This window comes from Pogona vitticeps, chromosome 1 (assembly GCF_051106095.1).
Source record: "Pogona vitticeps strain Pit_001003342236 chromosome 1, PviZW2.1, whole genome shotgun sequence".
In the NCBI taxonomy this organism is placed as follows: Eukaryota; Metazoa; Chordata; class Lepidosauria; order Squamata; family Agamidae; genus Pogona; species Pogona vitticeps.
In genome coordinates this window covers 171,571,763-171,595,614 of record NC_135783.1, presented here as the reverse complement: position 1 = coordinate 171,595,614, position 23,852 = coordinate 171,571,763, and the positions used below count along the sequence as shown (strand labels likewise).

The window sequence follows — 23,852 nt, the reverse complement described above, 5'->3', positions numbered from 1 at the left end:
ATTGAACAAAGGAAATTTAAAGACAGTTCAATATGAAAGAGCTGAACAAGAATACATCAAGAGGTGTAGCTTTCTTTTTCTTAGCATAAATAAAGATAGAGACTTTTTCTTTTATTATGTATTTTAATCCGCTCATCCATGCAGATTTATCTGTAGTCCTGCTGTATATAGCTTAAACAATTTTTCCAGATGGGCATAAGACAAAACAGGTCATTTCAGTCTTTTAGTAAACAGAAGCCATTGTTTGGAGACCTCAGAGGCTACTTGACTTTTGTAAGGATGTTTATGCCAGGCAGCTCTTTGAAAGTTTGGGTGGTGTTAATAATACAAATAAAGTTAATTCTTTTTCACTCTGTAACAAGAACTAGTGTACATATAAATCCATGCCTTGAATATTGCATTCCATGAATCTTAAAAAATAGGGTATTCAACTCATGCCAAATAAAACTCATTAGTCACAAGAATATTTTTACAAATCACTTTGAAATCTCTGCTAAAAGGTCTTATGTACATCTTTAAAATAAATCAGTAAATAATTTACTTCGCGTTTTGTTCTTCTTTCTTCCTTAATTAATAAAACCCAAAGCCTGTTCCTTAACATCCATTTACACCGATCACTCTCCCATAATTTCTGTTCTTACTTTTCCCCATAAGAAATCAAATTATCTTGGTTATTGCTCAAGAGTAATTGTTCTTTGCAACTGTAGATGAACGTTGTTGATGTTTTTGGTAATGGGGAGTATTTTACAACATCAGCTAGGTATTTTAAATGTAATAATGACTTTAGAATGTAGGGTGTCCCCCCCCCTTGCAATACTACTTTAGAAGATGAAAAACATTTTTGTTCAATTGAAAACCAGCATCATCCTTGCTCATTTGAGCCCATTTTTGGCAACATACAGATAGTCTTACATATATAAATGTGATAATCACTTTGAAATGTAAATTGTTAAAAAAATAGCATATGGTAGAGATAAATACATTTTCAAATCAGCTCCTACATTTTAGGATGATGAGTGTAGCTAAAATTATTCTTTGGAAAGAATCTGGAGCTTTTGACACGCCGAAGCTTGAACTAATCAAGGCTTCTTAGTAAGCATATACACATATCCATATCAAGGAACCAGTGCTGAGAATACATGGATTAGCATAGTAATATAACTGCCCCCTGCTAATCAGCTAAAGCAACCAGATGATGCGTACATGATGCATTTGTAGAGGCACTCTTTTAGAACTCTGTGTAAACCAGGTAGTTGACCATGTATTTTATGTTAATTCTAATGAACGGAGAAAGTGAGACAGATGCTAAAGAGCCACTAGCCGTTGCATGTAAGATTTTGACATGAAGACTTCACAAGAAGTACTTCAAAATAAGATCACTCTCATGAGATACAGAATCTCATTAAGCGGCTGAATTCATACTCTGGCTGACTAATCTATTATGTTCTTGGTAAAATTTCAGTACCACAAATAACTGTTGCATAAATATATATAGACTGTGGTGGTTTTAAATACTTGTTGGAAGGTACTGTGCTGCTTCCTGCTGAAATACTCTTTAGAATAGTCACTAATAGACTGCCTTGGTGTAATTATAATAATGTTACTAATCTTTGTGATTTTTATAATATTAGAAATATTGAGCTGTACAGTTGGGACTTTTGTTTAGTAGTCACAGGAATAAAAACATAGTTCAAGGCTTGTCCTGACCAAAGATTGGCCGAAAAGAAAGTCAGTGCTGTAGTAAGCTGCAACAGTAGAAGGATAGTGATCAGATCAAAGGAACTAATACTATTACTCTGTTCTGCTTTAGTCATACCTCACTTGAAATATTGTGTCCAGTTCTGGGCTCTGCAGTTTAAGAAGGATATTGAGGGCCTGGAACATGTCCAGAGGAACATGATAAAACATCTGTAAATCAAGTGCTATGGCAAAGACTCCAGGAAACTGGGCATGCTTAACCTAAAGGAAAAAATACTAAGAGGTGTAATGTTAGACATTTTCAAATAGAAGGTCTGTCATGTGGAAAATAGAGCAAACTTGTCCAGCTCCAGAGGGTAGGGCTTGAACTAATGGATCTAACTTGCAAGATAGGCAGTTTCGACTAAACATGAGGAAGGATGCGATAGGCTTTTAAATCACAGGTTAAAGCAGGTCTATTCATAAGCTATTCCAGAAACTATGTACAAATTTTAAAAGACAATTAGAATGTGGGCACAATAAACCAGGCCGCCATGTCCCCTTCCTGGCCATGAAACTTTAATGTCAGTAATGTTAATGATTTCCAGTGATTTCCAATAGGCAGAGATGTCAGACAAAGATGCATATAATCTCCCTATCTGCTCAATCCGTACAAAGAACATGTCATATGGAAAGCTGGATTGGATAAAGGAGGCATGAACTGCTGGATAGCTCAGTGGTCTAGGTCATTGGGAGTTGGATTTCCCACTGGGCCTCTTTGACAGGGGCTGGATGTGATGATCCACAGGGTCCCTTCCAGCCTTTTAGTCCTGTGTGTGATTTCAGGAATAATCCCTGAATAGATCTAGTGGGAACTTGCAGCTGATTTATTGCTCACGGTTACCCCGAGCATCAGTATACAGTGGGGTCTTGACTTGAGAACTTAATCCATATTGGAAGGCGGTTTTCAAGTCAAAAAGTTCTCAGGTCAAATCTGCATTTCCCATAGGAATGCATTGAAAACCATTTGATCCGTATCTGCTCTTTTCCGACCATAGAAACTAATGGGAAGCTGCTATTCCGCCTTCGACCACTAGAGGGGGATATTTTGTTTCTTTTTTTCTTAGGTCAAGAAAGGTTCAGGGAAGGCAGGGAAAATACAGTCCAGGCAGTACCAGGCAGTCTGAAGACTCCCAATCCACTCTCTAAACGCTGGGAGGAGTGAGGAAGCAGACAGGCACCCTTTTCACTGGCCAACAGTTAACTGAAAGTTCACATTTTGCACTTTCCCTGCCTCCCACGTGGTTTTTTTTCAGTTCTTAACTCAAATCTAAGTATGTAAGTCAAGTCAATATTTTCCTATGAGAGTGGTTCTTAAGTCAAAATGTTCTTAACTCAAGCCGTTCTTAAGTCAAGACCCCACTGTACTGCTGTTGTTTGTTTTCAAAATATCTCCTGATGTCACAATCTTAAATGAAAATGGAGGTCAGCACAGGGTCGTATCCTCGCCCTTTGCAGCAGCATTCTTAGATTCCTTTGTTCAGTCATGTAATGATCTCAGATAACCAGCTTCTTATTAGATTATTCCAGTTGAACTGCACAGTGACATATTACATTATTGCAAATTTAGGAACTTATTGTTTTTGTCTACTCTTAGCTATTTTGACATTTGTAGCCTCTGTTTTGTTTAAGACTTTAAATAATATCAACAGAGTGAAACACTGGATCTGATGGCTGTGTACTCAAAGAATGGATTTAACAAAGATGGTGTGCCCAAAAAGAATGGAGTACACTGCAGTTTGAGATTAATGTTGCTCTAGAAGTGTTTTATAACGTGCTATTCCAGTGTAACAATATGCCCACGACAATAGCAGTGCATTGATCATAGCTACTGATGGATTGCCTTTTTGTTCTAATTTTATATTATTCTGAATGTGAAATTGCTTTTCTTTTTTAGTAACTTTCAGTACTTCTGCTTCTAGGAAATGTGACCACTAGTACTTCAGTGTCTCAAATGACAAGTGGCATCAGTCTTGTTTCGTTTAACAGTCGACCTGATGGGATGCATCAGCGTTCCTATTCAGTCTCCAGTGCTGACCAGTGGAGTGAGGTGACAGTTGTTGCAAACTCAGGCATCAGTAGTGGTAAGAAGTGATAGTATTTCATTTTTATCTTTATTTAACAAATATATGAGGATTCATTAAGTACATTCTAGAAAGTTAACGTTATTTAACATGTGTTGTGATACAGAGAGAGGAGAACGTTGTCAAATATAGCATTCAGATGAATTTATGGAAACTTCATCACAGTTGTACTTTCTCCTAGATTGATCAATATCTTTTTTTAAAGATATAATTTTGTGACTGCTGCATAATAGTTATGAAAAAGAAATTAGATACATTTTGATGCTCATTTGAAACAAGTAGTGCTATTGCAGATCAGAAGATAATTTCCTAAAATATCATAAATTGGGAATGCCCTGGGATTAGGGGTTAACATATGTGGGCAAGAAATGAGAATTTAGATAATAAACGTGCCTTACATAATGCTTTAGTCAGTAAGCAGCATCTTTCTTTAACAGTCAGCAGTCCATTTGCTTTTACTTATCATCATGGTTTTTTCCACCAACTGGAGTGAGCATGGTCTGATGGTGACTGACCTTGTGTCGGTCCCCTTGTCCTGCTCAGATTACCACCTAATAAAATGTAACCTCGTAATGGTCCTCCCCCCTCGCAGGGAGCAGGGACCTATTGCTATGGTCCGCCCTCGAAGGCTACTGGATCCAGTTGGATTCCAGGATGCCATGAGAGGTGTTACGGCTGACCTGGCTGGTACTCCTGTCGAGGCTCTGGTTGACAGCTGGTCTACTGCTGCCACTAGGGCTATAGTCATGATCATGCCTAAATGCCCTCTCCTGCGTAGAGCTCGGCCAGCGCCCGGTTTAACCAGGACCTTCGAGCTATGAAGCAATTTAGGAGAAGGCTAGAGTGTAGGTGGAGGAAGAACCCGACGGATTATAATTGGATAGCTGTTAGGGTCGCAACTAACCTTTACCTGTCTAAGGTAAAGGCTGCTTCTCGAACTTACTTTGCTAGCCGGATAAGCAAAGCATCTAGCCAGCAGGCGGAGTTATTCCATATAGTTCACGACCAGTCTGGAATTGGTCTGAGTTTTACACCAATATGCAGCATTTTTAAAATCTAAAGTGGAGGCCATCCGCCGGGAGCTCTCTCCTTTTAAATACAGTGAATTGAGCAGAGATGTCTAGCGCTCCGTCTGTGACGCCAGATTCTGTGGACAGAGTGCTTGATCGCTGTTGCGCCACCACCTCCCTTGACCCTTGCCCGGCCTGGCTAATCAAAGTAGCCAGGCCCATAACAACAAAATGGGCCACAGCGATACAGTGGACCCTTGACTTACAGACGGCTTGACTTACAGACTTTTTGAGTTACAGACTTCTCTGGCCACAAAATTTAGGTTTGACTTGCAGATTGAGATTTGACTTACAGACCAGAAAAAAACCAAAATGGAACAAAAACGGCCTGTTACGGGATTGCCAAGGCTGGACAGGTTCATCTCAGCTGCAGACCTGAGATCAGTCAGACTATTGACAGCTGAAGACTTTAACATCCAGAATCAAGATGCGTATAGCTAATACTCTAGTTTCTTCCTTTATTTATTTATTTTTATTGGAGGAAACTGCCAGCCACACGAGGCAGGAATTTCATGGAAGGTACATGTTTGGCAGAATTTGCCTCTCCACAGGTACCAAGATAATTGAAATCTCCCTTTACTACTACATCATGTCTCTTTGAAATTCTTACAGTTCGTTTTTCAAAGGTATCATCTTCATCATCTCCTTGATTAGGCAGTCAGTAGTAGATACCAACTACCACATTCCTTTTACTTTTCATCCCAGTTATGTTGATCCAGATGCTATTAATGTGACAACCAAGCTCATCCTTCTGTTTTTCTCTGCAGAAATGTGGATTTTTCACGTATAGGGAGACTCCAATAGACCTTCTAATCTTCCTGTTCTTTTTTCCCCCTTTAGTTAATTGTGATAAATATGTATATCTATATAAACATTCACTCTAAAAATCATACTAGGGCTTATTTTCAGGTTAGGTCTTATTTTAGGGGAAGCAGGGTATTACATTCATATGAACAATAAATGGATGCAAGTCCATTGCAAAAGAATCCAAATGTTTTATACCTTTAACTATATGGAGTTTGGTGGTTAATTTTTCCTGCAATGCTACCTGCCATACTCTAATGCAGTGGTTCTTTGGGTTGCTCAGGTGTTTTTGAACTGCAGCTCAGCCAGCACAGCTGGTGGTGAAGGCTTCTGGGAGTTGCAGTCCAAAAACACCTGAGTAACCCAAGGTTAAGAACCACTGCTCTAATGCTATGCTTGATACTTCCTGCATGTTTTTCCAGCCTTTGACTATAGTCTATCTTACTGCTACTAGAAGATGGCCTATTAAGGATTTATGCACCATATTATCATCCGGAAATTGTATTGTTGTTTTTGGGTTTGTTTGTTTGTTTGTTTTAATGAACATCTTGAAATGTCCTACAGAAGACAAAAATAATTTATTTCAATTTTCTATTTCTTCTGCATGACCTCCCCTGGGCTTTTAATAGACCAACAGTCTTCTCCATCAGCTACTGTCTTCACCATATGTGCAGGAGTTATTTCTACTTGCCTTCTTTATTCTGATTAGTTGCCCGTAGCTCTTGTTGCATTTCAAAGTTGTCAGAAACAGATAAGGATAACTGAGTCCCCAGGAGTCCTACAGAAATTTATAGACCTTCAAGGCAAGAACAGATTCTATGATTTTGTCATAGCTGACATTATCCAAGGGAAGGGTTAATCTCAGAATGAAACCAAACAGTCAGTGACAAGCTTTTCCAAATTAGAGATGGGTACAAATGAAAAACCATGGCAATAATTGTGATTCACAATTAATCAAGGTCAACGAATAATGAATTAATTTTTTTGATGAATTGATGGATTGATTTGTTGATTCATCTTTATTTTAAAATGCTATAAAACAGCCAGACAGGCACCTAGAGATACCAAATTCACAGGAAAGCTAACTCTGACTCTCCTCTACAAGCCCCCCATGTTTAGTGAAGTTTGGATTCCAGATGACCAAGTTATACACCCACAAATGGGAACCCCCTCAGGAAAGTGACAGAGGCAGCTGCCATAGTTTGCCATCAGACACAGAGGCTTTGGCATTGAGATAGGGTTTGCCTCCAGAGACTGAGACGTTCGGCATTGAGGTAGTTTGGTTTGCCTCGAGGCACTGAGGCAGTGGGAAATAACATTCTTTAGCTTCCTTCCAGGCACTGAGGCATTTGGAATAGATATGGCCTTGAGGGTAGGTATTTCAGTGGCTGGTTACTGGCTGGCATCCATTATCTCACAATATGCAAGAGAGAGTGGGAATCAGGCATCCAGAGTACCAGTGTGATTCAGATTGTGCCCTACGTGGGCCATGGTGGCAGCAGAGAGTTCAATTTTTGCCCTCGTTGGGACAGTTAGAGGGAGGGGGGCCTGAAAGAGGCACTGAGTTCAGGTTTAGGCCTGATTAGGCCTGAAAGATGCATTGAGTTTGTGTTTTGGCCTGGGAGGGCCTGAAAAGAGGCATTGAATTCAGGTTTTGTTCTGAGAAGGCCTGAAAGATGCATTGAGGCAGGCAGATGGTATGGTGAACCTGAGGACTTAGGTGGGTGGGCAGTCAGTCAGTCAGGTGGGCAAGCAGGCAGGTGGTGTGTCAGAGAGACTGTTGTGGGATCCCTACTTTGTTGGGTTCAATGAGGGGAAGCCCAACAAGGGAAAGTTCACCTTGATGAATGACAGCCTCTCCACAGTTACAGGATCCAAATGGGCGTGACAGGGTTGGAAAATGTCTCTGAGATTGGAGAACATGCTCTGGACTGTGTGTGTGTGTGTTTGTAAAGAAGGTTCATGGCCACAGTGGACAACTCTGGCCATATGACCATTTTCTGGGTCAAAAAATGAAGGGGATCTGATCAGAGGGGCTGGGGGACTCTGCAAGGTACTCCTTCCTATGGATTCTGCCAGGTCCTCATCTGCCACCTGTCTGTCCTCCATGGCAATTGCCCATCTCACCACAGAGCTCCAGTAATGGGAGCTGGGGCCCTCATCAGACATCCCTGCCTGTGGCTCCTGCATACCACCTTCCCTCTCCTCTGACTCTTGCCATGGAGTCTCTGGCTTCCCACACACACTTCCCACACATGTGTTCTGCACCAAACACCTTGCAGAGCTCAGTGGAGAGCTCTGTTCTCCAGTCCTTGAGTTCCGCAGCACATGCCACCAAGCCACCCTTGAAGCAGACAGGAACACATTGGCACCCTTGTCCCTGCAGACAGGATGGAGTCGCTTTGCATGTCTGCCTGCAAACTTTTCACTAAGGCCCTGGTCTGTGGAAGAAGGGAGGATCCCTGCACCAGAGCAGACTCCAGGGACTGGTCAATGACATGAAGCAGGAGGATAACCTGCCTCAGGCTGGCCACGTGACCACACAGGACATCAGTGGTCTCTTGGAAGGGCTTGAGCACCTCCACCATCTGGGAGAGGGCCAGCCCATCTGTAGCACTGCTGCCCACCTCTCTTCCCCTAGGCAGAATGGGTGTGGAAGATATAATGTCCTTCAAAGTGGTCTTCTGCTCCACCGGGTAGGACACCATGGTGAACATGGAGTTCAACCTGGTTGCCAGGTTTGTCAGGAGAAAATATGTCTCCTGCCCCAACTCCTCCTTCTTCTCACACAGGCCAGCAGGCAACTTTCAGGCTGCATGTGAGATGGCCCAGCAGGTGGCATTGCCCAAGGAGTGGCCATATCTTCCAAGTGCCTCCCTCCCACTCAAGCTGCCCAGGCCAAATGATCGCTTACAACAGGGTATAATTTATGCATCATGCACATGATGCCTCGAAGCCCACCACATTTAATGCCATCAACATATTGTGCCCAGCATCCATGACCATGTGGCCACAGATGATCTCCCCCTCCATTGTCTACTGCTGCAGTGCAGACAGGAACACATTGGAAGTATTCCTCCCTGTTGCCTGAACCTCTGTGCCATGCCTGCAGCAGAACAGACCTGTAGTCTGGTGGCAGGAAAAAGGCCTCCCTTTGTAGCCTTCTCACTGATGCCCTGCAACTCCGCAGGTCCTCAGGTTCTCTGGGCCATGAGCAAGAGGTAGCCATGCAGACCTCCACCACAAGTCCGCTGTGAAGTGCACCCCTCTGCCTTAAAAAAAGACCTCCCCGGTGACCCACTGTGGGTGATCATGGAACAAAGGAAGGCTAATTGCCTTAGAGCAAGAACAAAGGAGTCAGCAATGGATATCTGAGCCAGCGGAGTCTACAGGCAATGCCCTGAGAGCTCTTTTATTTACTTAGTATGATTTACATAGTATGTTGTTAGAATTCAGATAGGATACTAGTTACCTAACCGTAATCCTTTGATCTTATGCTCTACCTCTAAGCAAAAGGGCAGAATAATGGGCTACCCCGTCTGTTAGCAGCTGCCGCTTCCTACCAGGAGTGTATGTACATCACTGGAACAGAATGCAGCTATAACCTTTAAGCAGAAGTTTCCCACATTTCCCCTTTTTCTTTTTTGTTTAGCAAAGGCACATAGTCTTTCATATATTTGTGAACTACATATAAATTTTTTCGGCGAAGGCCTGAAGGCAAAGCTTTGCAACAGGTAGTTATTATGGAAAAGAAGGTTGGTATACATTGAATACAACAACAGCAACTTATAAGGAGTATGAGGAGCATAATTCCAAGAATAAGAACACAACACAACAGTGTCAGAGTTGGCATTCAGCTGCGAGATAATGGCTGCTAGAAAAGTTTCAGGAGTTTCTGGGATCTGCTGCTGATTTAGAATTCTTTTTGCATCAGCACTCAACATCTTTATCATCCCCCAAGTAACTTTGGGCTGAGTGCCTTCAGGTTGGGCCAGGCGCTTCCGGCGACACGCAGTCACCTGGTCCCGCTCCAGAGCCATCACTGGGTTGAATTCCAGAATCGGGTTCTGCAGTTTATGATGCCAACTCATTCTTCCCATGTTATGGCCTCACACACACCAAGCCGGGATCCACAAAGGACCTGTGGGAGTAAGCACAGCAGCATAGCCACAACCCCATATTAGGGTGAGGAGGTTGCTTATAAGTCACCAGAGGCCGTTCCATGGGGATTTCTTTACGAAAGTGTTTCTCTACTGGTGACAACTTATGCTGACCTGCAGATACAGTTAAATGATTTAATGTGAACAGCATAGCAGATACAGTTAAATGATTCAATATGATACTACATCTGGAATATCTTGGAACGTAATCCCTCTGGTGTTTGTTTTGAAAGGAGAAATTTAAAAGAGCGATGGGCTCTTTCCACAATTGCCTGTCCTGTGAAGTTATAATGAATACCATGGGAAAGTCAAACGTCCCATTCATTGCGGAAAGTGGTTAAGGCGTAAGAGGTATAGGCAGGCCCATTGTCTGTTTTTAAGGCTTGAGGTCAGCCCATAATTGCAAATGTATGTAAACAATGTTGTATCACATGGTGAGAGGTCTCGCCACGAAGAGGAGTAGCCCAGGTGTATCCTGAATAAGTATCAATAGTTAGATGAATATAAGAAAGAGGAGCAAGAGTAGGAACATGAGTGACATCCATTTGCCAAAGCTGATTGGCATCCATTCCTCGTGGGTTAACAGCATCAAAAGGAAAGGAAATGGGAGACATGGAACAGGAAGAGCAGGAGGAGATGATGTCTCGAGCTTGGGAAAGCGGAATAGAAAATTGCTTATGGAGTTGTTTAGCACTCTGGTGATGAAAAGAATGGCTGTCAATAGGATTGGGAAAGAGGGGACACAAGGCACGAAGAGCAGAGTCTGCACGATGATTTTCCTCTGAGATACCCTCTTGAAATCCAGTATGAGATCGGATGTGAGCTGCAAAAAAAGGTTGTGATCTGGAAGCAAGGAGGTTTTTTAAAGTCAAAAACAGGGAAAGTAAGGAAAAGTCAAGAGCAGGAGAAAGATAGGCATGTGACAGATGAGTGAGAAGGTTAAATACATATTGAGTGTTTACAATGAAATTTAAAAGTTGTTCTTGAAACATTTGAAAGGCAAGGATGACAGCAGCCAGTTCTGAATGCTGAACAGAGCTTTGAATAGAAGTAAAACAGGTTTTCCAGGTTCTGGGAGGTTGCTGAAAGGTAATCACACCTCTGGTAGGCGCACCATCGGTAAAAATAGTTAGTGCATCAGGGAGATGAGTAGCAGAAAATGGAGAGGAAAAGCGAAGGGGTACTTGCTGAATGAATGTTAAGTGAGAGTCTTTAGGTGGATTAAAATGTGTATCACCAATATAGTCTGCAAAAGCAATTTCACAAGTCAGCGACATAGACATTAAATGATCATGGTCAGCTTTGGAAATAGATAAGTAACAACACAAAAGATCCCAACCTGTAAGTTGTTTAGCAAGATGGTGCCCTTTGATTACAAGGTCTGTAATCACATTTAGAGTGGAGTAAACATTTTGGGGAGGAGTGTTAGATAAATAAAGCCATTCTGCTACAGAAATTGCCTTGTCAGACTTTGGGCTACACAACAACACAGTAGGCAGTTGGGGAGTGTTCAAGATAACCAGCTGCAAGGGAACAAAAGAAGGAATGCGGTCGACCACGGTAGGTCGCAAGACTGCATTAATTTGATATATGGCATGTTTCATAGCCTTGGTGATGGGCATGGAGTCAGCAGGAGACTGATGTCCCTGGAGTGCATTAACAAAGGCTACAATTCAGGCTGAGGGAGGAGCCACAAGCAGCGAAAACAGGGGAATTCCAGAGCTCTGGATTCCCCCGGGTTTACTCCGAGTCAGAGGACCCCCCCCCGGAGAAGAGGGGGGCAGGTTCCCACAGGAGAGTGGGGTTTGTTTGCAAGTGGGGGCTTTGGAACCACCGAATCGCAGATGGCAGTCTGTTTTTTGGAAGAGTTCCTTTCCTACATGCAATCTGTCTCGTGAAGTCGCCATGATGGTGAGTTAGCTGCTCGGAGGGGGAGGTATCGAGATTTATTATCTGACTGCAGAACAGCGATTAACGATCTGCTGCTAAGCTATAGCAAGTAAAAGATCAAATCTGCTATTTGGCAACCTGATGAGAAGGAGATCTCAAGCAGCATAACTTTGTGGAGGCCTGTAATGGAGTTTTCTTTACTACACCACAGCTTGGAAATGAAACCAACTTGCTCTTTTTCTTTCTTAACCCTTCCTCCCAGAGAAACTGGCTTCTCATAAATTTATAAAGTCAGAACTTAAGAACTTTAAATAACTCTACATAATTTAACGTAAGTGACTGGATCTGGCTACAAGGTGGTTATCACCCCCTCATAAGACTTTAAGTGCGGACTGTAAGCAAACACGGCATTCGAAAACGTCCGCGTAAGCCTGGACAGAGAGTAATCAGGAGTTTGCACACGCTAAAATGGGCTGAGTGAGTCCAAGCTCAGCTAGCCATGCTACAACACTCCATCTTACAGGTCTGCCCACATAAGAACACCCTTGTACTCTCAGATATTACTGTGAAAACCATGTGGGGCTTTGTAGTCCTTAGACTTAACTTGCACCACTGGCAGGACTCCTTAAGTATGCTAGGCCGAGGCAGCACTCTCAGATGACCCTAAGACAAGTGTACTGTTCTGGAAACCAATTGAGTTTTATAATCATTATTTTATTTTAAAAAAAATAAGCATGTTACTAGGTATCAAAACCAAACTAAGTCAAGGCAAGTAAATAAGCATTGTGTTAGTTATTTACAACTCTGTAGTGAGGCAAAGAAAACATGAAAAATAGAAAAGTGTTCCAAAAACCTTACAAAAATACCAAAAAGCCATTAAAAAGAATAACAACAGTTCCAGTCCAGTAATCCATTAGTAAAAACAAAATAATCCAAGTAGGTTATAAAAAGGCTATAGTCCTCAGTGATTCTGTAGAACAAAAATCCTGTACTAAAAAGAAAAATTCAGTAAAAGTCCCATTGTCCTTAGGAAAGAAAAATCCAGTAAATGTACCGTTGTCCTTACAAAATTACAAGAACCTAGTCCATGTGGAGTATTCCAAAAATAAGAGTTCATAGAGAAATAATCCATAGTCCTTAGGAAAAAGCCCATAGGTCCAAGAGTAATCCAGTATAGTACAAAGATCAGTAGACTTCAGGGTGTGTCACGAATGAATGAAGAGTCGGTCTTGAATGACAATGTCCATAGGCAAAAAGTTCCTTTTTCAAGAGTAACTGGCAAGGACTTATCTCACCTTCCCACGATGTTATCCAATCAGAGTTCGTTACTAGGCAAACAGTCCTGTTGCACCACATGACTTCTTTCCCATACACACCAGATGTTATTTGGGTTACTGTGGTTTAGCAAAGAGTCACAACAATTCCCATCTAATCACACCGAGTCCTTTTCTCAGGCTATCAGAATAACATTCTCTCTGCTCGCCTAGAAAACAACCTGTTAGCATAGCATAGATACTTTATACAAAGAAACAAGATGGAACCTCTCTTGCTCATTTCTTAATTACAAACCCCATATTCCTTACAAGATTTTAACTCAAAAACCCATCTCATCACACGAACTAGCTAATAAATCATCTGGGGAATCTGAGTAATTAACCTGCTGACTGCTACGGCCATGGAAGGAGGGGGAGAATCATCATCAGAACTCACGATGGATTATTTTAAGGGACTCCTTCAAGAATGTCAACTTAACATAATCATTTTAAGATGCAAATTGACGAGATCAGAATGGACTTGGAAATGACTTTTTCTGCTCTGCAAGAAAAGATCAACATCAAGGATAAACAACTAATCCAGATCCTTAATGAACAGCCTTTAATGTCGGAGGGAGAAATCACCTTACAGAACCATCATGGAACAGCTGCTGTCAGAGAAACCAGAGTCAGAGAGAGAGAAGAAAAACATTCCTTTTTTTCAAAAGATGCCTAAAAAAGACGAAAGGGGGGGGCGGGGAAGGGAGAATGTATATCAAGACTGTTCCGAAAGGAAAGAATATAAAGGGGGGGGGGGAATGGGCAAAGCTTAGGGCAGAAATTCACGACCAGGGATCATACACTATGTTGCTCCAAAACCAAACCACTGATTATATTGGGGAAAAATTAGTCAACCGCGTTGAAAATGTTTTAAAGAAATATTATAGATGGCATTTCAAAACTGGAAAACACTCTGTTTGTGAGACACATAATGTTGAGACATTAAATATGTGTGATTATAGCAGTGACAATGTTGACAAGATTAGAGAGGCCAATCCCGGTTTGATGACATTGGAGTTGATAAATAAAAATTAGAAAGGAGGAAGTTACTTGCTGAACAAATAATAGAAATCAATTGATTTAAGATATATAAGCAAATTCGGCCAGACATGAAATTTAAGGCTAGACAATGATGAATAATAATATTGGATGTTTTGTTCCAAGGCACGTATATGGAAATATTAAATATGTGTGAACTATAAGAGTGTTTATGCTCACAAGATTAAATACACAGTCTTCTGTATATAAGAATGGAGATCATCGAGGAATGAGTAGGCCTGTGTGGATATTATGGTAGATAAGTAATTTTTAAGAGGAATTGAGATATGTTTATGATGAGAGTAAGATGGATGGAAATGCAGATGAGGGAATTTACAATATCTTTTTTATAAATTTAGGATGTTTAAATACCTAATTAGATACACAAAATAGGGATGTAGAATATAGCATGTCCAGATGCACACGGATATATTATTCCTGTAGTCAGAAGTTATATAATAGATAAGCTGGTATGGGAAATACCTCCCCACTGTATGTTCTGTTAGTCTTGTATGTTTTGTTAGTTTTATATGTTATTGTTTTGTAGGTATTTTTGTCTTTTTTGTTTTTTGTTTTTTTGTTTTTGTCTTTGTAGGTATGTATGTTATAAAAAATAATAAAATGTTTAAAAACAACAACAAAGGCTGCAATTCATTAGTAGAAAGATACAAAAATGGACGAGCCCAATTTAAGTGCCCAAGGAGCTGTTGCAACTGCACTAATGTAAATTGAGATTGAGTTTTTAGTTCTGGTAAGAATAGAGAAGATGTAGCTTGCAACAGTTTGTGCCCTAGATAAAGAAACAGAGCTGTGGTTTGTATCTTTTTTGGAGGTATGTGAAGGCCTTTTTTCTCTAAGCAGTTAGCTAGAGAATCATAGATAGTAGTGGTGAAGGATTGCCTAGCCACCAAAATGTCATCCATGTAACGATATACAAGCAACTCAGGATGCTCCAAGCAAAATTGCTGTAGGGCTGGATCCACAAAATGTTGTCATAAAGTAGGGGAAATCAGCATTCCCTGAGGCAAGACTTTGCACTGGTATCTTTGAGTAGGTTGGGAATTACTGTACACAGGGAATGTAAAGGCAAAATTTTCCGTCTTGTGGTGCTAAAGGAATAGTGAAGAAACAGTCCTTGAGATCCACTATCATTAACTCATAGTGTTGGGGTATCAAATTTGGATTAGGTAAGCCACATTGTAAAGGGCCCATAGGTTGAATGCGCTTGTTAACTTCCCGAATGTCATGTAGCAAACGCCACTTGCCAGATTTCTTTTTGCTGGTGAAAATTGGGGTATTCCACGGACTGGTCCTTGATCTAATTTCTCCTTAACTAAGGCCTCCACTATGTGGAGCTTTTCTTTAGACAATGGCCATTGATCAACCCAGACAGGTGGTCCAGGGAGCCATGTTAATCGCAAGGCTGTGTTAGATTGCGTAGAGGCCTGCATTATAAATTTGTCTGCAATTTTGCATTGACCGTTTTCAAGAGATCCCAACCCCAGATGGAAAAGGAAATAGACAGAATTTAAGGAATTATTGTGATTTGTCTAGGAGAGTCATCTAGACTTTCCAGAACAATGGGTTGAAGGCTTTTCTGGGCTTGTTCATAGTCTCCAACTCCCCAAATGTTGTGCACTGGCTGGGTGGGATAGCTTTCTGCCCAGTCTTTCTTTGCAATAACGCTAATGTCAGCTCCCATATCAATCAGGCCAGTAAGGACAAGCAATCTCATTTTAAGAGAGAGTCGGGGCTGTGAGTGCTCAGTGGCAGTTAAGGCAGCAACTCAAGTAGAACCAAAAACCTCACTACAAGGGTTGGTAGAAGAACCCATCTGTGTAAATGGAAACAACAACAATTGAGCAATAGATTCACCTGCAGGAAGGACTTGCGGTATATTAGACCAGGTTTGAATAATTAGAGGTCCTTCATAATCCCCATCAAAGACATTTCGTACAACAAATAAACCCCATACAGAGATGCTACAGTGGGGGAGAATGAGACCCACTGTGTCTTTGGGTATTGGTCCATGATGTGCTGTTTTGACTTTGTAGACAGCGAGAGGGAATTGATAGTCAACCTCTGTGATCAAATAATGACCGGCACTTTCAACAGTAGCAGGTCAGATTTCTTCAAATGGGGTAGTATTCACTGAGTTTCTCCCACTTGACCCAGGGTTGGAGGTCCACCTGACTTTCCCGGTGTTGGAACAGACCAACATTGATTGGCCCAGTGATAACCTTTCTGACACCAGGGGCATTTTTAGAAGGGTGTTTATTGTTTGGGGGGGTTGATCTACATTCCCGTCTGAAGTACCCTTTCTTGCCACAGGAAAAACATTTACGATCTCGGGCAGGGTTCAAGGAGGTAGCCATGGCTGTGGCCAGAAGCTGTGTCTTGTGAGTTTCTGTCCCAGTATTCTGACATAATTTTACCATGGCAGCAATGTCAGTCTTTGGTTTATTATTGTAAATAGCTTGGAGGGCATTTTACAATCAATGTTAGCATTTTCAAACACCAGCTGTTTCATCAAAATATCAGCAGCCTCATATTTTAAATTGAGTATGTACTTTTTCAGCATGTAGTAGTGACTGGTGCACACAGAGGCACCAGCAAGCAAGCAGCTGGCCAGTACCCACATACACACAAGCACTCTGGAATAAATGCAGGGGGGAGGGCAAACCACATACACACACAGAGAGAGAGAGAGAGAGAGAGAGAGAGAGAGAGAGAGATCACACATCCTTGTTGTTTAGTTGTTAAGTGGTGTCCGACTCTTCATGACCCCATGAAGATCATGCCAGGCCCTCCTTTCTTCCACTGCCTCCCAGAGTTTGGTCAAATTCATGTTGGTAGCTTCGATGACACTGTCCAGCCATCTCGTCCTCTGTTGTCCTCTTCTCCTCTTGCCTTCACACTTTCCCAGCATCAGGGTCTTTTCCAGGGAGTCTTCTCTTCTCATGAGATGGCCAAAGTACTGGAGCCTCAGCTTCAGGATCTGTCCTTCCAGTGAGCACTCAGGATTGATTTCCTTCAGAATGGACAGGTTTGATCTTGCAGTCCAGGGGACTCTCAAGAGTCTTGTCCAGCACCACAATTCAAACGCAGACACACCCTACTCTAACCCTGACCCTCAAAAAAATGAATAGGACCAGGAAGTGAGATGCAATTGAAGCTCCACCTCCTGTTAGATCAGCAACTGCTTGGAACCTAATAGGAGTGCCGGCTCTTATTAGATTCTAATGCCAGAGACACAGCTGATCTAGCAGCAGGAGGAGGGGAGCAGAGAGCGAAGCTCCGCCTCCTGTCATATCAGCAGCAACACAACAATAAGCACCATTTTAAAATGCATTCCTTTTTTCCCTCAAGTCTGTTTGTATTATGTCAGTGCTCTATTATTTTCGGTTTCCCACAAAAACTGGCACAAAAACTGGCACAAAAGCCTGTCTTGTTTTCATATCCGTAGCTCTTGTACCAAAACAAGTAATGCAAACTATATTCCCAGCTGTAGTTTTTCAACAATACTTTCACTTTTAATGCACTTATGAAACATCTTCTAAAAAGCAGTTTTCATTTTTAGGGCAATATCCTTGCACCCCATAAAAGCAATTTTTTTTTAACAAAGTGCCTTTTTTCAGTGTTTTCGTTTGTTTGTTTGTACCATTGTTATTTTACCACTGTTTCTAGCTAATGGAAACAAAAAGCAAGGGCAGAGTAACCTCTTGTCCTAGAGACCAACATTTGTATTGAATTCCATCTATCCTGCAGAGGAGAATGCTAACCAAAATGTCCTGTACTGACCTACAGATAATACAGAAAACAAAAATTCACACTAAAAAAGCTAAACCTTTACATTTCAGTTTCTTGCATAAAAGCTTTTGAAATTTAGATTCATAGCAGGGCAGTACCTTAATATGAACAGCAGGGATGGGAAAGAAGCTAAGATTCATATACCAGCGCACTGGAATGTGCGTGCTTATTGCCACATTGATTCATTGTTCTCTGCTTTTTTGCCTTAAATTAATACTTTATAGGGGGCTAGATAAGTTTTCAAAATCTTTTCCAAAGCTTTAGTTTCTTGCAGCTTCTGTCTTTCAAGGAACTGTGAAGATTTCCTAATTAGATAAATTACTTTGTAGAAGATAGTATTACAAAACAGGAGGTGCTGGTTCAATTAAAGGGAGAGGGAGGATTTTTAAAAATCCATTCTTTGAAATGGAATGCCCCACTGCTTTATCACTATCACAGTTGTAAGGTTTTACATTTAAGTGCTTGAAGTTTAAAATTAAATGTCTAATATAATTTGATGCTAGTAACATGAAATTTGTGACTGTCCGTAGAGAATATCTAGACAGCTTCGTTGGCTGCTTCGAATTGCTGTGTGCTTGACAGTGAGAAAATCATATAACTGGATCACCTTTTAGTTAAGTGCCAGGTTCCGCACAACATACAGTAGCTTAATGCAGTAGCACATTGAGCTTTGAATATTTTACTTAAAGTGTTTTTGTACAATACAGGATAAAAAATAGCTTTTTCTGTTTACTTATCTCTTGTGAGTGTTTGACAGAAGTAATTTTAGCAGCAACTAAAGTAGTAAATTCCTGTCGTGGAATCTCTTGTGTAGATTCTTTATGGGAGCACAATTGATCTACACATCAGACCCTGGTGTAGTTTAAACAGTTTATCACTGTAATGCTGGCAGAAAGACCATGGATGTGGGCTTATAAGCCTCTACGAAAGAATGTGGTTTCTCTGGTCACTGATGAAGCAGCCGGGTGTTATTGATAGATTTAGAACAATTACCTTTGCAATAACTATTGGCTGATTTGGAGGCATTCATTTCTGTTTGAATCATTTACTGTGAAGCTTATCTTTGACCCCACACTCATGTGCAATTGTAGGGTCACTTGGCCTCTAGAGTCCCATTTATTATTTCTGTTGTTTTGCTTCAGTTGTGACCATACGTGTTTTTCATTGGCATTTGGTACTGTAATTCTCCCGTTACAGTGTGTGTTTTCTCACACAGTCATTTCATAATATTTTCTTTTTCTAGGCTTTCTTTCACCATTTGGGGAAAAGTTCAAAAGCTTTTGCAAGTATATGGAAAGGATGCTGAAACACTTCCAATCCTTGCTCCTTTTTACAAGCTATCATTTAAAAGAAGGGAATCCAAATTCCTTGCCTTTGCTTGCAAATAGTGAGGGAACAGATGTTGCAGGCTGGAAAAATGCTGCTGGGTAGAGATCAGTTGTATCTCGTCTTCATCCTATTTATTCCAATCTGAGTAGGAATACTATCATGGCCAAGCATTTGTAGAACAGTCAGTTATTCCAGGAGAGCAGAATAAGCTGTCAGCATCTCTGCTGGTCACCAATATTCAGACATAAAAATAATTTGATATGTTATCTCTTACAAAACAGCTAAAATCTGGAACTGAAGACTTTTCTTGAATCATTAAAAACTGAAAGGGTTAACTGTAGCTCTCCCATGTACCCAGACATTTTTATGTCATGTGTCTACACATATTTTCTTGCATACGTTTTCAAGAAGAGAGACGATATTTCTTCTTCCTATTCACTACCCACCTCAAAATATCACAGATATGTACACCCGGGTGGACTTAGATACAGCATCTACAAATAAGTCCAAAATATAAAGTGTGCCATGTATAATATGCGTCTCGAAAGTTCCAGTGGTGGCTTCCATCAGAATACTCTCTTCTCTTCTCTCTCATTCTCAGTGTTGTGGCTCATGCCATACCACTGAATGCACTCAATTTTAATTGAATTGTTTCTGGAAATTCTTTCCACGCATGCTCATCCAATAGTATGTTTTATTTTTATAGTATTTACAAGAGGATTTTTTTCTTATTCAACAGATTAAAAATGTAAATTAACTTAAATACTTCCTCCATGCATTTTTTTCATGATTTCTGCCAAGCTTGGGCTTAAACTGATTCAGCCCTCTTTTCTGTGACTTTGCTGTTTTGGCTATATGAGTATGGACACTATCCCTTGAAGTCTGCACATAAAATATATGACAGTATCACAAGCACTTTTCTAGGATGTTTCTTTTCTTTTCAAGGGGTCGAAAATGCTCATTGTTTGATGTGGAGAGCTGTTTATTCTGCAACATTACTATCATCATCACAGAATAAGGTCTTCAATATGTTAGCCCGTGTTTGATCAGTTACTGTGTGTTTTCTGCAGGTATTACTATAATCACCGTCTTACCAGCTCCCTAGAAAAGTAGGAAGTTAACTTGTGTCTTAGCAGCACAGGATGCTTAAGACCCATTGTGTCAGACAATTCAGAGGTGAGTTGGGGTTCCATAAGATCACCAGCTGAGATAACAAGAACATCTTTAGCAGCCACCAAAGAGCTATCCAGATCCTGAAGTGGACCATCTTAACTGATTCCCTGCCCTAGCAGAGGCTCTAGTTCCCAAGAAGGTAAAACATCACCAGATAGTGATCTGTCCCTGCCAATTAAATTATAAAAAAGGTTTCCATCTCTGTATCACCATAGTCCAATACAAAATAGAAAACTTAATCCAAAGTGTGGCCTGCTAAATACGTGGGCAAGGATCATCATCTGCTTGTACCTCAGACATTCCCGCACTTTGAAATATCTGCCTGTTTTTACTTATTGTGAACTTCCAGATCTGTCGCTTTGTTTTCTCCTCTGCTCTTGCACTGCTAGTTTACTGCTTGTTTGATCTGCTGGCAACCTGGCCTTAACACTCCTTTGACTTCTCTCCCAAGTACTGGCTGTATACCTTAGCTGTCACATTTGTAAATGAATGGTGGGATAGCCAGTTATACACTACAGTGGGGTCTTGACTTGAGAACTTAATCCGTATTGGAAGGCGGTTCTCAAGTCAAAAAGTCTGTAAGTCAAGTCTCCATTGACCTACAGTGCATTGAAAACCGATTAATCCCGTAACAGGCCGTTTTTGTTCCATTTTGGTTTTTTTTTCTGTAAGTCAAATCTCAGTCTGCAAGTCAAACCTAAATTTTGCGGCCAGAGAAGTCTGTAACTCGAAAAGTCTGTAAGTCAAGCCGTCTGTAAGTCAAGGGTCCACTGTAGAACAGGCATTTTCTGCTTGCTGATTCGTAACAAAGCACAGCAAAGGTATAGTACTGAGACAGACCCCCCCCCCCGGGAGTGAGCAAACACAAGTGAACAAACAGGGAGAGCAAACAGGAGTTTGAAGAAGGAAATATAGTAAGGAAAGGGTCTACCGGAGAAGGGGAAAAATAGAAAAGGAAAGACCAAGGCAAAGTGGGATGTGATTTAAATTAACAGCAGCAAGTGGCCTGGAGTAATCCCTGGGCGTTCCCCATTCAGAAGCACTGTGTGCTCAGCTTCAGGAAGGGTGCATGGCCTCATCATTACTGAAAGTAATAAGTAGTAGCTGGGAATTCTGGGCAGTCCTTTCTGTTTCCTGATTCTTAGCAGAGCAGAGGGATAAAAGTGAGACAGACCACAGGGAGTGAGAAAATATGAGTGGGCAAACAGGGAAAACAAACAGGAATTTTAATAGGAAGACCACTAATATTTTTTTTCTTTAAAACCATTTTTGTATCTAATTATATATTAGTGGACTTTCCCAGCAGCCTTTAAGACAGACAAGACAAAGGAAAGGGCGCTCATAGACAAACAGAAGAAAGCCAAAAGATAACAGAGATTATTGAGGAAAGAAACACTTCAGTGGTGGTGACTTGCAGGATGTCTGCAATGATTGTCTCTGTGCCTGAGAACACAACACAGTATACACATGCAGCAAGTGCAAACTGGTAGCACTTTTGGAAAACAAATGAAAAGAACTGGAGGCACGAGTAGGCAGGTTTACAGGTATAAGAGAAGATAAAGAGTACATAGACAGGACTCTTCAGCAGCAGCAATCAAATGGAACACTGGAGGCAGAAGAACAGCAAAACAAAGCAGTGGAGGAGAATGTAGGAGAGAACAAACATAGTGCAGGAAGCACCATGGAAAATTATCACAGTTAGGAGCAAAATGATAAGATACTCTTCACCAGTGGGACTGCAAAACTGCTTTCAGATTTTTGAAGACGAGTCTGCCAGATAGCATGCAGAGGGAGACATACAGGAGACCACACAAGAGGACATGAGAAAGGCTGAAGCTTCACAAAACACAGTCACTGAACCCACACTGTACAAAGAAGAAGAGAAGAGTACTTGCAGTAGAAGACTTCCCACTGCATAGGATCAAAACTGAAATATGCTGGTGAGATCCATGGACCTGCCAGGTATGCTGTCTCCCTGGAGGACAGATTAAGAATGTGATAGAAAATTGCTGTTACATGGCAATCTTTTCATCACATCCCTAATCTGTCCTTCCATCACATCTCTAATCTGTCCCACTGTTACATATCTATTTCTTCTCATCCATCTGGAAACAAATGACACAGCCAAGAGGAGCTATGAAAAAATCACTTCTGATTTTCAATCTCTGGGAAGGAAACTCAAAAACCTTGGGGCCCAGACAATCTTCTCATCCATTGTACTAGTACTCAGAAGAGGAATAGAAAAGGAAAGGAAATACTTCAGGTGAATGACTGGCTAAGAAGGTGGTGCCGACATGAGGGATTTGGATTTTGGGACCATGAGCTAAGCTTTCTGGGAGACAAACTGCTGGCAAGTGATGGTTTGCACCTCGCAAGAGCTGGAGAGAATGTATTTGGCCACAGCCTGAAGAACTTTATCAAGAAGGAGGGAGATGCAAGCTTAAAGGTCAAGATAGATGAAGGCTTATGTACAAAACGAGGAAAGGACCAAGCATTCTGATGGGGCCCAATAATTATCTTCAAAAAATGTAGGAATTAAAGCAGGTTGTAAATCATACCATCTCAAGTGTCTATACAGGAATGCCAGGAATATGATATATGAGGAAGAAGAACTTGAAATCCTAATTCAGGAGGATAAATATGACTTGATAGGGATAGCTGGAACTTGGTGGGATGATTTCCATGACTGAAATACAAAAATTGAAGGATATAACTTGTTCAAAAAGAACAGAAAGAATGGAAAGGGAAGTGGAGTAGTATTATTTGTCAAAAACACATCTTCCTGCATAGAAATACAGGAGAGTGAGCATGGTTGTCCCATCAGAAGCATCTGGAGTAATATAATGGAGTTAAAAACAAAAAGAGTGGTCTTAATCGACTAGAGTGGTCTTAATCGACTAGATAGGCAGGATATAAATAGAATAAAGAAAGAAAGAAAGAAAGAAAGAAAGAAAGAAAGAAAGAAAGAAAGAAAGAAAGAAAGAAAGAAAGAAAGAAAGAAAGAAAGAAAGAAAAAACACTTACAGTTAACCAACTGGAAATGTCGCATTGCAATCCACATTAGTGTGTCTGTATAAACTACAGTACCTCCCCCCAATATCAATTCAGTATCTATCGTTTCCGTAACCGACCATTGCCACTGCTGCAACCCATCCCACAGTGCACACATGCACTTTCTCTGTTTAATAGGTTCCCTCATATCCATTGTTTCAGATATCAACAGTTGATCCCGGAACAGATCACCCACAGATATGGGGGAGACCTCCGTACTGCAGAGTTTAAATGTTACGGTTGTTGTGGGTTTTTCGGGCTCTTTGGCTGTGTTCTGAAGGTTGTTCTTCCTAACGTTTCGCCAGTCTCTGTGGCCAGCATCTTCAGAGGATAGTACTCTGTCCTCTGAAGATGCCGGCCACAGAGATTGGCGAAACGTTAGGAAGAACAACC

The 23,852-nt window shown here is 41.1% G+C and overlaps 1 protein-coding gene across 11 annotated transcripts in view; it reads left to right on the top strand.

The window, feature by feature from the left end:
- Positions 1 to 23,852, top strand: part of AGAP1 (ArfGAP with GTPase domain, ankyrin repeat and PH domain 1) — a 528,918-nt gene that overhangs the window by 312,857 nt on the left and 192,209 nt on the right. For 7 of the 11 annotated variants that reach the window (XR_013537918.1, XM_072977373.2, XM_072977372.2 and 4 more), the window contains one exon: positions 3,660 to 3,821. The exons of the other annotated variants lie outside the window; for them this stretch is intronic. Coding sequence is in view for 6 of the 7 variants with exons in the window: in XM_072977373.2 (XP_072833474.1) it covers positions 3,660 to 3,821 (162 nt within the window). In the remaining variant the exon portion in view is untranslated. The remainder of the gene's footprint in view (positions 1 to 3,659; positions 3,822 to 23,852) is intronic. 11 annotated transcript variants of the gene reach the window in all.